Here is a 14,043-nt window from a genome sequence, read left to right as displayed (position 1 = left end):
TAAATAAAATAAAACTTTCCTTTCATTTAATGAATAATTTACTTTTTCCACAAGTTTTTGAAATTGCGAATTCTAATATTTGGTGAAAAATCAAAGTGATTTAGTACTGGGTTTATATGAAAGTAATTGTCCATCACTTGCAATATGTGAAAGAAATTGTGTTGGTAGCAAAGTTGCTATTTAATATGTCGCAAAAGAAAATGTCCTCTAAAAAGGATAGAGTAGCCTAGGGGTATTAGTGAATGGAACATTACTAGATATGATACTTATTAGAAGAATTAAAAAAATTGGGCAAATATGAAATTACAGTAAGCTTGAGGACTACCGTAGCAGATACGCAAATTTCAATTTAAATCTGCGCCTAACATATAGAAAACACCCAACGGCTAGTTCGTAGAACGGTAACCCCAACGGTCAAAAATTCAAAATACATCTCATAATACCCCTCTAAATCTCAGCGTTCCCTTCACTCTCTCCCCTCATCTCTCTCTCTCTCTCTCTCTCTCTCTCTCTCAGAGACTTCCGCTTCTATCTTCCTCCTCTGGGAGATCACTGCCACTGAAAAAAGACACCCAAAGATGTTGCAAGATATGTGGAACGCTCCCCCAGGTTTCAGACCCACCAAGTCCGCTCCTTCCTCACCAGCCAAGCCTCTTGGGGTTTCAAGAACTCGATCTGAGTCCTTCCACGTTACCCACAAGGTCCCAATTGGCGACAGTCCTTATGTCAGAGCCAAGAACGTTCAGGCAAGCTTTCTGGGTTTTCTTTTAATTGGTTCAAAATGGAGTTTTCTTGCTTTGTTTTATGTTCTGATTAAATGGGTCTTTTTCTTTTTTCTTTTTTGCTTGAACAGTTGGTGGATAAGGATCCGGAAAAAGCGATTCCACTGTTTTGGTCAGCCATTAATGCTGGGGATAGGGTGGATAGTGCTCTGAAAGATATGGCTATTGTGATGAAGCAACAAAATCGGGCTGAAGAAGCCATTGAAGCTATCAAGTCACTTAGACATCGGTGTTCAGATCAAGCCCAGGAGTCTCTTGACAATATTCTTTTGGATCTTTACAAGGTAATTCGCTGGTTCACATTTAATTTGTGTATTATTTCTGGTACTTTAGGATACTCAAGATTACTAACTGGCGGTACTTTAGGATCTGGCTGACAACTCAAGATTACTAGTATTGATTCTTTTTTGCCTTTGTTTCTGCAGAGATGTGGGAGGTTGGATGACCAAATATCACTCCTCAAGCACAAGCTGTTCTTGATTCAACAAGGGCTGGCTTTCAATGGGAAACGCACCAAGACTGCCAGATCTCAAGGAAAGAAATTTCAGGTCTCGGTGGAACAAGAAGCAACTAGGTTATTGGTAAGAATGCATATGCCTCTACTAGTTTAGTTAATTGTTGTTTAAAGACTTATAATGGGCACATGAAATTGAGGGTCAATTCTTGTTATAGGGGAACTTGGGATGGGCACTGATGCAGCAGAACAACTACATTGAAGCAGAAGATGCCTATCGGAGGGCTCTTTCAATTGCCCCAGATAATAACAAGATGTGCAATCTTGGAATCTGTTTGATGAAGCAGGGGAGGATTTCCGAAGCCAAAGAAAATTTGCGGCGTGTGAAACCCGCAGTGGCAGATGGACCAAGAGGGACAGATTCACATCTCAAAGCCTATGAAAGGGCACAGCAGATGCTCAAGGACCTTGAGTCTGAAATGATGAACAAGGGAGGGGACCGGGTCGAACAGAGTAGACTCTTCGACGCCTTCCTTGGATCTTCATCGATTTGGCAGCCTCAGCCTTGCAAGGATCATCATACTAGCTTGCCTTCAATCAAATCCCAGGATGATTTTGCTGATGAGAATATCAATTCCAACGTAATGTTGGCAAACCAAGTGGCATTACCCCAGCAGAAAAGTATCAAACAAGTTGCTCCTAACTTTAATTCACTAAATGTTGCTGCACCACCATTCTATTCAACAAAATTTAAGGAGCCCATTGCAGAAGACCCAGTTGGGAATCAATTTCCTGAGGGCCTAAAGAGATCAAGGTCTGGAAATGCTGCCAATTTGATCAGAGTGAACGACATTGGGGAGATTAAGAAGCCGCTTATGGAATCAAGACAGCCCGAAAATAAGACCCGAAAGCTATCCGTTTCCCCTGAAGAAAATGGGGACAAGTTGACAGAGTTGTTGCCTGACAACAAGGATTTTGAAGAAGCTATCATGGCTGCGGTTTTGGGCACGGATGATGCAGGAAAGACAGTTGGTACTAGCAATACTGCCGGGATATTTCAGAGGAAGATTGAGAAGAGGCTTAAGGTTTTTCAAGACATTACACTCTCTCTGAGTCCAAGAGTCTTGAATTAATTTTAATTTATTAAGTTATATAGCAATTTTTTAGGTGGGAGATGCACTTGTTCTCCTTTTGACTTCAGTTCCTGTAGATGGCTACACATAATAATAGCAATTCTACAGGTAGAAGCAGTAATAGTAGTATGGTAGATTATTTAGTGTTGGTCTACTCAGCAGAAGTTTATTCCTATTTATTCCTGTAAGCCCCTTCAACAAGGGGCTTAACACAATAATAATAACTTTATTATTTAGTGTTGGTACTCAGCAGAAGTTTTTTCCTATTTATTCCTGTAAGCGCCCCTTCAACAAGGGGCTTAACACAATAATAATAACTTTATTATTTCTTATTTATATTGCCTATCTTATTTACAAACTTCCGGAGAAAAGGGGGCAACAATTTAAGACAATCTGTAGAAGAAGGTGACTAAATATGGTTTTCATTTTCAAATTAAACATATAAATATTATTATATCCGAATATTCTTCTTTTTGAATAACAAATCGATTGGGTTGGATGTGACTTTATTATTTGAATATACTGATTTTGTGTAGTTGAGTCTTGTTCACTTGACTTTTTCTGTAAATATCGAAAAGGTAACTGAATAACACCACAACTGCAGCAAGTGCAACTACAATTCTAGCACTGCTCCTAGCAGCTCCCAAGGAAGGTGGATTGAAGCCCAGCTCAGAAAGTTTCTTATGTGATACCGCATAATCTGTGAAGAAAGCATCCTCATCCTGCCATAATCATAACGATCAATTTCCCATTGGTCACGAACTTTTTTTTTTTTTTTTTTTTGCCATAATACAATCAAAACAACTACTGATGGCTAGCAATGTGAGCACTACTGAGATAATGTAAACATTTCAATATGAATAAATATACGCCCCACCTTTGCATATAGCTCAACATAGCGGCAGAACTCAGGATCCTCAACTAAAACCTTGTCTGTGGGAAGTTTCAATAATCCCTTTGAATCCCCTTTTAATAGCTCCCTGATTATATCATCAATAACATATATATCAAATACAATTTCGACTTGCCTACTATATTTCTTATAATAATTGAAATTGAATATAGTAACCAAGTTTTTATCTACCAAAATAAAGTTTTTATTGATTTCTTACACAAAGTATGAGTTATCAAACTTCAAAGGATCATTTGTCCAAGGTAGACTTTCAAATCCTGATCTCTCCTTATGTGCCTTTCCCTAAAGAACCAAAAAGAAGGATATATTATATTTATGTTTCAACCATGGTGAAGAACTTTTTCCATATTTTGAATATTTGGAGAAAGTTACCAATGTGTGGCCTCCAGACAATGCCACGATGTCCTTGTCAGAAAGACCCATGCGATAAAAGACGTCCCTCAAATGCTTTGCACCTACCATGGAAAATAACAAGCAGAGAATCATTTGTTTAACATCTGTTGAATGTGTGCATATGACAGCATGTTCTATCACAATGAAGTAGATTGTGCATTCAATTTCTCCAACAATATGCATACGGCCAAGCTTAGAACCAAAGAACCAAGTTTTATAATATTAAAATGACAAGGGAGTGTACAATAAAAAGCCAACAAACCCAGCCCCTGTTTTCTTACAAGTCCAAATAGACGATGCTTGTGGTTTGAACTTGGAGGCCCAATTTCAGCCCAATTATCCAAAGCTAGTTCTATTAGTCAAAACCCATTAGGGCTGTTCCTAATGCATTTATTTAGTCAATCCTGAAATCTACAATTTGTGGGAAATACCATCTCATTTATTTTCTTCTATTTTTTTTCCTATGTATTGGGAATCATGACGTAGTCATTTAATTCTCCCATACGTAAGTGCTGTTCTAAACAAAATATAAGCTAGTTGGCTAGAATGAATAAATCAGAGGGTGATTATTCTGAAAATTACTGGTGTTATACTCTGTATCTCTTTGGGTGTATTTCATTGAGTGGTGAGTGTGTTCAGCCCTATACTCTTGGTGATTTCCTTTGGGTGGTGATCTTTTGGTATCCCATTGGATTTTCCCTAGGTGGTGAACTTGTTATACTTGTGCGTGAGGTCCTATTTCTTGTTTTTCTTCAATTCCATTTTTTTCGGTATCAAAAAAACATGTTTTCAAATGGATTATAAACTAATTAAAGTATCAAGTGCATGAGAGGAAAGTATGGCCAAATGAGGATGATGGCAAATTTGAGTAAAAAAAATGGCATTATAACATGCAATAATGGTACACAAGCATGTATCAAATCTTTTGTCTTCTTTCTAAGATCCTTCAACCTGTTGAGCTTGGGGTAGCAACACAGCTGCTAAACCACCAAGGCAACTAAGAAGGCTGGTATATTTACCCTAACAACCATAGAAGAACAGAGTTAAACTTTATTCTTCATTCCTTAATTATGAAACAAAGAGACTGAAGAAACTAATGTTTCACAAAATGGCCCATTACAAATTAAAGCAATTTCATTAATGGCATACCTTGTTTTGCATCTGGAAGGCGCCCTTCTTCAGGAGATTCCATCGAATCCTGATTGGGATAAAGAAAGTTACTAAAGACTATTAGTTAGGTGTTAAAAACTTCTACCACAAACATACCTTTCTGCCTGGAACAAAGTCGATAGAAGGACCTCCAGTGACCTCAACTGCAACAACACCAGCAAGCTAAAAAAAATTTGAAGATGAGTCAATTAGTAACTCTGAGTGTAGAAGTCTCAAATCTAATTATTATTAATAGATTAAGTTACCAGCTTGATTAATATTAACGAAGGTTGATGATCCCAAGTTGATTCAAATACTAGCCAATATATTCTTAATGTAAACATTTATTAATTTCTTATCTAGCATATGTGCTCATCCATGATAAGAAAAATATCAGGTTGAGAGGATGTGAGAGAAGAGAAAAAAAAAAATGTATCTGAACAATGCCAACTTTTTCGTAAATTATATATACTTCTGCCGCTCTTTTTCTTCATACAGAAGCAACAATACATCAACATCTTGAGGATGTGAATGAAAAGCATAAAAGTGTATCTAAACAATGCCGATGTACTTCCTTTTTTTTTTTTTTTTTTCTTTTTTTGTCATGGTAACAATGATATACATTTAATATGGCCAGCACCATCATTCATTTTGGTGTACGACTGGTGGACATGCTCTGCCTGTGTTTTAAAAGACTGAAAAAATAATAATTATCCAAATCATGGGAGAAGTTCTCGAAGGAAAGAGATGCAGATAAACATAATTACACAATTACCAAAAGCATGGGATCCTCTATCAAATTGATACATGAAAAAAGGAGCCCTTTATAATTTATACCGTACCTAAGTGTGTTATATTTTTTAGAGTATTTTTAACACCCTGCTGCTTGGCACAAATATCTACACTAAATACATTATTTAATAATGACAAAGGTTGTCTGTGATTATATGTTACATGTCAAGATATAATAAATCTGAAGGTATTTTGAATTGAAAATAATTCGGGATTGGAATAGAGCTGTTGTGATGATATATGTGTGGTTGCTCTTGTCCAAGGTGGCTCTTTATAGGTAGCCTGGGTTCAGGCTTACCAATGATTGTCCCTGGTGTTTTGGTGAGAAATTTTGCAACTTAGACCTCCATGTAGACCTCCTATTAAGCATTTATGAGGAATATATGTGGTCAAGGAAGTTCAATTTATATGTGGCATATGGAGGGGCCTATTCATCTTCTGCAAAGTTGCCTGGTGTAATTAGAAATGGGGATTGGTGTTGGCCTGCTGCTATATCTGACACTCTAGTTAGAATTCAAGCTGGTCAGTCTGGTATGGAATTGGGTGCTAATGATACAGTAATTTTATTGCCTACTGCAGATCATAATTTTGATTGTGCTTCAGCATACGACTAAATTAGAAGGAAGTTTCCAGAGGTTGATTTAGTTCACCAAACATGCCCCAAAACATGCTTTTATATTCTGGTTTGCCACTCAACCAGAGACAGACTTTTTAACTGAGAGTTTGAGAGTGTAAAGGTGATCTTTTACGCACTCTCTGCAGAGCAAAAATGGAGTCCAGGGACCACCTATTTTTTTAATGTTCTTTCACTCAGAGTATCTGGAAAGTTAAGGTCTAAGTTCAATAATATATAAGAATAGGCAAGTGGGCTTTTAAGCATCTAAAAGGCAAAAACTTGAGGAGTCTGATCTGAAGAATTGCTTGGCAGACAGTACAGAATTTCGAGCAGAGCTAAATATAAATTAGATCTCTTAAAAGCCATAGCTTATAATGTGAGAGGGCAACTAGCTTGCTCAAGGAAAGTGAAGAACTCTATTTTAAGTAGAGACCTATGCAGCTTATGTTGGTAATTTTTTATTCTGTATAGCTTGCTCAATTAAGCTTGTTTTTCTAGGTGTCGTTTTGGTTTTGGTTTTGTAGGCTCTTCTGGACAGGTTTCTTTCTGTTTTATCCTTAGACCTTGTACAGCTACTGCTGCTAGTTTTGTTTGTCGGTTGGTTTATCAAATACTCTTTCAAAAAAAACAAAACAAAAAACAAAATTTAAAAAGAATAAAATAAAATATTGAATAGTGAATAGTGAATACAACTATTTTTCCTGGAAGAAAATAATCACCTGGTATAAGTCAGCATACGTGATTTTAGGATGTTTAGCCTTCACTTCCTCTGAATCAAAAACAAAAGCAGGAGCAGAACAGTTAGATGAAAATGAATGCTAATCGGCTTCCAAGATCACTGAGTGGCGAAATTGAATGGAGCTCCTACAAAAATTCATACTATCTACAACCAGTTCTCTAAAAACCATAGAGAAGCAAAAGCTCACCACAAAATTTAACAGCATTTTCCAAACCAGCATTTGCAGTGTGTTTCAACTCTTCCGGATTCCGGATTGAGCCATTAGGACCTCCAGTCTTCGTTTTGGCATCATAGGTTCCAGCACTATGCCAACTGTCAATGATAATGTTATGCAGCGTTATTGAAAATTTGCAATTAATTTCAATAGCAGTTTCTCTTGTTTCTAACGGAGACATTAATAAGTGTTTTAATCTACCTTCTCCATCTATAGAATTATCAAAATAATAATAATAATAATGAGTGATCTATAAGTCGGTACACTGTATCACAAAATCACTCAGTCCATTTCAATATTGAATGCATGTATAAGCTGGTTCAGCTAATGGTTGTAAGTACAACACATCAGTTTCTTAGTTCTCTGTTTGGACAATCAAACATATGTGAGAAGAGGAAAAGATAAGAGCAATTACGCTAGGCGGAGCATGATAGGAGCGCAACCCTTGCTGGAGATGAGAGCGCGAAGGTCTCGACGTGCCTTTTCGATTTCCTTGAGGTACTCTTTGTCTACCACTGGTGTTGCCATGAGATGAGACCGAGTTTGTTAGCACAGATTGCACTTTCTCAACAAACAAAAACAAAGAAGGCGCATAATAAACACAATAATCAAATTTGAAAGTTTATATAAAGGATTTTTTTTTTTTTTTTTTTAAACGAAAGGAATGATTGAGTTTGAAGGGAAGGTTAAACTGGTTTTGGCAGAGAAGAAGGAAAGTATTGGTATTTTGCTCTCCTTGGAGGGAAAACAAAACTTTACCATCAAAGTATATACTTTGAAAAAAAAAAAACATTGAAAAGAAAAATTACTGTCAAAGACTCAAAGTATATACTTTGAAAAAAACATTAAAAAAAAAAAAAAAAAAAAAGGAGAAATGCATCATAATATTTTTATAACAAATTATAAGTGGTAAGTTTTTTATTGGTTCAAATTTGAACTTACAACTGAAATTAATTTTTACAAAAAATGATTGGTGATAAGATTTTATTGGTTCAAATTTGAATCCACAACTGAAATTACTTTTTTTTTTTTAATGTAATGAGAAATACTATGTCCACAATATCTTTATAATACTTTCACAATAAATTCTAAGTGGTATCATGTTACTTGTTGTTATGGATGGCAAAAAAGTAATTTAAGTGGTGAATTCAAATTAGAATAAATAACAACTTACCACCTATGTCCACAATATTTTTATAACACTCTCACAACAAATCCTAAGTGATATGTTGTTACTGGTTGTTATGGGTGGACAAAAAAGTAATTTAAGTGGTAAATTCAAATTAGAATCAATAACAATTCACCATTTATGATTTGTTGTAAAGTATTGTGTAAAATGTTGTAAATATAACACTTATTCTTTTTTTAATAAAAATCAATAATAACTTATTATTTAAGATTTGTTGTAAAAAGTGTAATCAAAATATTTTGTATACAACATTTCTCTCTTAATAAAAGAAGAAAAATATTAACGAATGTCTTAAGACTTAAGAGTATTGGTTTATGAACTATTTTTAAAAATATTTTATTGAAAAATAATAAAGCAATTACTTTTTCTAACAGATTTTTATATTTTCCATGAAAAGTGGTGTTAAAACTTTCCTAATATAGTTTATTAACTATTGTCTTAAAGGCATTCATTAATAAAACCCATAAAAGAAATGAGAATTCTTTTATAAGCTCACTTAGGGCCCGATTGATAATATTGTTTTAGTAACATTGTTTGTATTTTTTAAAAATATATATAAATAAAAAAATATGTAAAAATATGTGTAACAATATTTAAACACTAATAACGGTTGATTAAACAATTAAACATAAGTAACAAACTGCCTTAGTTTTACGCTGGGCCTTTAGGCCATCAAAATTCCGAGCTCCTAGAACGAAACAGATCAACCTCCTTTACGCTTTTCGTTTCTTTTCAGGCTAGTCATTACATGGTCCAAATGAGAAAAGTTAGAAATATTTTCTGGAAACAACACAAAGTTACAAAAGTAGAAGCAAAACAAAAATATATAAAAGATGGGCTAAGTTCAAGATACATCTTATATAATTTTAAATAATGTTACATCACTAATAACTTGTTATTAAATTCAAATTTTGAAAATCTAACTGTTGAATTACATGTTCTTAATATGCATAACAATTTTCATGCTAATCAGATGTAATTTACAATTCAATACATAAACTCATCTTTTATGCATTATTATAAACTATAAAAACTTGAATTTAAACAATTGATTGATGACATGGCTATTAATCTTTTATCATCTTTAAATTTTACAAGCATGGAGAATATGCGAAAATAATGTAATTTAGTGGTAAATTTATCAAAATTCACGTCTGATCAATATTTTACGCTAAGTGTAACTTTAACCATAAAAGATTAATGGCTAATTTGTTGACTCAGCTTGAGCTAAGCATACTCGATATTATAATAGTGAATTTCTCAGTCTGAGGAGGTGGCAATGCTGGAAATCCAAAGAAGATTCGAGGCATTTAGCCTGAAAATGCTCTGCTAATGTGATTCCATCATCACTGTTCCCAATAAAATATGAAGCTGTAAAATACAAAGTTTAATTCCCATTGATACACGCATTATTCCTAGGCATTGTTTAATCCTGGTGGTTTTTTAAACTTCATTTTTTGTTGTTAGGTATTGTTTTTTTCTCTAACAATTTATTTTTAAAAGAGTACATATATTATTCTTTACGGAAGTGGTCTCAAATTCCTGTTTTACACACTGTAAAGTATCAAATCAGCTTAAGACAAACCGAACTATAGAAAATGATAGCCACCGCTGATGGATTGGAGCTGACCTTTTTTTTTCTAATGACTGAATTATATTGATGGATGGGATTAACGGGTTGTGATATGATGTGTTGTTTTCTATTCTTGTATTTGAAAAAATGTGAGATGGCGCACATTTATTGGAGGGCCTAAACAAAGGTGTTTACCTCCACATCCGGTTTAAATTTAGTGCCCATTTGGATCACGTCTAGCACGTCCATGTCTGGCGTTTTTGGCATTTTTTTTTTTTTTGATCAGTGCCTATTGCACTGTTCATGGGACATGAACAGTGCAAATAGGCAAATGAATGGTGTTTTTGGTGTGAACATTAATTTGAAAATTATTTTTTTATTATTTTCAGTTTTCAGCAAAATAAGCGGTATCCAAACGCACTCTTAATCTCATTTTCAAAAGGTTGAAAAATATATGATAGCTAAATAGTATAATAAGCATTATTATTAATTGCACTCAAGCCCATTATGTTATGAAATAATGTTAGAGATACAAATTATTTTATAAAAAAATTTACAAAATGCTGATGTGGAAAGTGATTATTGATAAATGAAAAACAAACGATTCAATCCACCACTAAACTATAAAAAAATGAACAATTAACTCCCTAATTCATTTGTGGTAGGCCAATATCCTTTGTCAATTTTGAAAATTTTGTTAAAATCAACAAATTTTTTAATAGAAAATCCTAATTCTCAAATTACATTGACAAAGCTACTATCACAAAGTATCATTTAAGTCAAATGGATCAAGGAATTACAAATGGATAAATCAGGCATTAATTAAAATTTTACTCATCTTGAATGTTAGGAAACAAATATCATCTCCTTCATTAGAAATAATTCTCCTCACCTCCATGACTCTCTAGGCCAACTCAACTGTCATTTTATGATTTGTTCCAAATCACTCTAATCTTCCTGTAGACATTAAAATTTTATGATGTATTCATAGCCGTCCGATTGTTCATGAGAAAATATTTGTGATCAAATTAATCCCTAATTGATGAGGTGGACGATCAGCAAATGAAATCAAGCCATGTGGCAACATCAAATAAGAAAGCCATATGGCGATGTCAGAAGAAAAGACCCATATGGAAAGTTCTTATTAAATGGGAGACTAAATTAAATCCATAATTAGCTCTCAATAGATGCTGAAAGAAAATTCCAAATTAAATACGATTGAGTTGCCTATAAATAAGGGCTTCTCATATGAGAAAAAAGAACAGACACTCAGAGAGAAAAACACTATTGACACTCTGCCAAAATAGAGGATCATCTCTAAAAGTTAACAAGAATTACATTGTTCATCAAGGCCTATTCCTACTTCTTCAAATCAAAGTGGGGATTCACTTTGAATCTAGTTCGAGATCAAGCCAACGGCCCTCGCATCAAATCAAGCACATTCAACTATTCATTCAACTTGTAGACATCAAAGCACAATTCAAGATCAAGCTTCATAGCCCCTTCGGATCGTAATATTTCTTGGATATCGAATCAGGGGAATTTATTGTACTCTTTCATTGTAAAGATTCATACAGAGGATTGTACTCACATATATACAAATCAAATACAAATTGATTATTTGTTACACTATTTCGTGATCGTGTGATTTATCTTTTACGAAAATTGTGTGTACAAATTTCTATGGACAAATTCGAGTTTGTGTTGATTTTCGGGACTTGAATAGAGGGTGCCCAAAGGATGACTGCTCACTTTCAAATACAAAACTTATGGTTGATGCGACTATTGGTCATGAAGTATTATCATTCATGGATGGCTCATCAGGATACAACCAAATTCGAATGGCACCTGAGGATGAAGAGCTCACCACTTTTTGAACTCCAAAAGGGATCTACTGTTATAAGGTGATGCCTTTTGGGCTCAAGAATGCTGGCGCAACATATCAACAGGCAATGCAATGAATTTTTGATGACATACTCCACAAAATTGTGCAATGTTATGTTGACGATTTAGTTGTTAAGACAAAGAAAAAAGGGGAGAACATTTAAAGAGAAAAACACTACTGACACTCTGCCAAAATAGAGAGTCATCTTTAAAAGTTCACAAGAATTCCATTGTTCATCAAGGCCTATTCCTACTTCTTCAAATCAAAGTAGGGATTCTCCTTGAATCTAGTTCGAGATCAAGCCAACGGCCCTCACATCAAATCAAGCACATTCAACTATTCATTCAAGTTGGAGACATCAAACCACAATTCAAGATCAAGTTTCATAGCCCCTTCGGATCGTAACATTTCTTGGAGATCGAATCAGAGGAATTTATTGTACTATTTCATTGTAAAGATTCATACAGAGGATTGTACTCACATATATACAAATCAAATACAAATTGATTATTTGTTACACTATTTCGTAATCGTGTGATTTATCTTTTACGAAAATTGTGTGTACACTTCCATCAAGCCATTCATCCCCTTTAAACTTGCTGTGATTGACTCCACGCAACATCAATATCCATAATCTATTGATTTTCAATACATTCACTCCCAATCCAAACAGAAAAACGATGAAATGTCCATTGTCTGATGATTTGCAACATTTTTTTTCTTTAAAAAAATTGGAGATTTAGGTGTCAATGTGTGTATGATGATATCAAAATTAAGAGCTTCATTCGGCCTTGTGTGTTTGATAAAGATTAGATGGTAGTGAGTTTGATATAGGCATGATTGATAGGTGACGGATTGGTGGTCGGGGTAAGTTAATGGTGGATGCCAATAGTTTAGAAGACGAGATTGTTATGAATTTGATAAACTTAGAGCATCCTTATCAAGACTTGTAAAAAATTTAGTATCTACCCTTTACAATACAACCTCTATCAAAACTTCTATTTTTTTTACCATTTCATTTAAATAATATTTCTTTATTATTTTTTAATAATTTTTTATTTTCCTCTCTCTCCTCTGTCTCTCTCTTTCTCATAGCACTGCCAACACCACACTACCAACCACCCACCAAAAACCCACCACCCATACCATAACCACCACTAACAAAAAAAGGAAAAAAAAATCACAAGAGAAAGAAACCTCCACATCCATATCCACCCACAACCACCACATCCACTCACCATCACCAACCATAGTAAAAAAAAAAAAAAAAAAAAAAAAAAAAAAAAAAACCCTCCACCATCACTGCCACCAGCAAACCCACCACCACCAACCCACCACAAACCATACCCATCCAAAACCAAATCACAAACCCACCAAAATATGCCCAAATTGGAACCCCTGTACAAATCCACAGCCTACAAATCAGAACCCAAGGCATGAGAGAGAGATAATCATAGATCTAAACTGGTGAGGGTGAGTGGGAGAGCAAATCGAAAGCAATGGACAAAGAGTAGGGAGATCAGCGACGAGCTAGCGACGTTGCAAACGGAGTAGAGAGATCGAGTGATTGATAGCAGAGAGATCGACGACGAGCAGAGACCGGTGACGAGCACAACAGGCTATGAACCACGGAGAGAGAAGAAAGAATAGAGATGAGAAGTGAGAGAGGAAAGAAAATGAGAAATGAGAAAACCGTTGGTGAATAAAAAACCATTTTTTATTTTACAATATAGCTACAGTGCGCTCTCAAAAATGAGAGTGCACTGTAGCAAGATTGTAAATTTCATACAATATAGCAGTTTTGATGGAGGGTATGTTTTGGGGTTCAGCTGCTAAAAAATAAGATTTTTAGCATATAGGAGCCTTAATGAGGATGTTCTAAGCTCAATATATATATTCCTTCTCTCTTCAAAAAAAAAAAAAAAAAGGAATTTGAGACCTTCAAATCAAAAAGTAGGCTTGACCTTTTTTTCAAAGAGAAACAATTGCGATAAAACTGGGCTTGAGATTTAAAATAAATAAAACAATTTGGAATTCTGAATTTTGTCACTTATTATAATGCTATAATAATATTTTTTAAAAAGATGTTGGCCCTATTTGATTTTAATCGCAAAATCAGTTCTTTGATGTTTAGGCATTTTCAATACGAACAATGCACAATCCCCCACTCCCCCCCCCCCCCCAAAAAAAAAAAACCAAGTTTTCTGTTAA

The 14,043-nt window shown here is 34.6% G+C and overlaps 2 protein-coding genes across 2 annotated transcripts; one reads left to right on the top strand and one right to left on the bottom strand.

The window, feature by feature from the left end:
• Positions 1 to 473: 473 nt before the first annotated feature.
• On the top strand, positions 474 to 2,618 carry LOC112035432 (protein POLLENLESS 3-LIKE 2). Its single transcript, XM_024068262.2, has 4 exons — positions 474 to 746; positions 854 to 1,066; positions 1,208 to 1,363; positions 1,455 to 2,618. Exons 1-4 carry the CDS (start codon positions 579 to 581, stop codon positions 2,367 to 2,369), a joined length of 1,452 nt encoding a protein of 483 aa, XP_023924030.1. The 5' UTR covers positions 474 to 578; the 3' UTR covers positions 2,370 to 2,618.
• Positions 2,619 to 2,833: 215 nt separating this feature from the next.
• Positions 2,834 to 7,780, bottom strand: LOC112035433 (L-ascorbate peroxidase 3). Its single transcript, XM_024068263.2, has 9 exons — positions 7,601 to 7,780; positions 7,159 to 7,283; positions 6,952 to 7,001; positions 4,942 to 5,007; positions 4,825 to 4,873; positions 3,655 to 3,737; positions 3,482 to 3,564; positions 3,247 to 3,349; positions 2,834 to 3,091 (listed from the first exon to the last, which is right to left on the bottom strand). Exons 1-9 carry the CDS (start codon positions 7,711 to 7,713, stop codon positions 2,879 to 2,881), a joined length of 885 nt encoding a protein of 294 aa, XP_023924031.1. The 5' UTR covers positions 7,714 to 7,780; the 3' UTR covers positions 2,834 to 2,878.
• Positions 7,781 to 14,043: the final 6,263 nt, after the last annotated feature.

This window comes from Quercus suber, unplaced genomic scaffold, assembly GCF_002906115.3.
Source record: "Quercus suber isolate HL8 unplaced genomic scaffold, Cork oak 2.0 scaffold_172, whole genome shotgun sequence".
NCBI lineage: Eukaryota > Viridiplantae > Streptophyta > Magnoliopsida > Fagales > Fagaceae > Quercus > Quercus suber.
This window is presented reverse-complemented; position numbering and strand designations above follow the sequence as displayed.

Excerpts from the sequence above, each read along its gene's own strand:
- LOC112035432 (XM_024068262.2), top strand. The coding sequence starts at position 579 with ATGTTGCAAGATATGTGGAACGCTCCCCCAGGTTTCAGACCCACCAAG. Across the intron at positions 747-853 it reads TCAGAGCCAAGAACGTTCAG|TTGGTGGATAAGGATCCGGA; the intron begins GCAAGCTTTCTG and ends TTGCTTGAACAG. Across the intron at positions 1,364-1,454 it reads AAGAAGCAACTAGGTTATTG|GGGAACTTGGGATGGGCACT; the intron begins GTAAGAATGCAT and ends TTCTTGTTATAG.
- LOC112035433 (XM_024068263.2), bottom strand. The coding sequence starts at position 7,713 with ATGGCAACACCAGTGGTAGACAAAGAGTACCTCAAGGAAATCGAAAAG. Across the intron at positions 3,738-4,824 it reads CCTTCCAGATGCAAAACAAG|GTGCAAAGCATTTGAGGGAC; the intron begins GTATGCCATTAA and ends TTTCCATGGTAG. Across the intron at positions 3,565-3,654 it reads TGTCTGGAGGCCACACATTG|GGAAAGGCACATAAGGAGAG; the intron begins GTAACTTTCTCC and ends TTGGTTCTTTAG.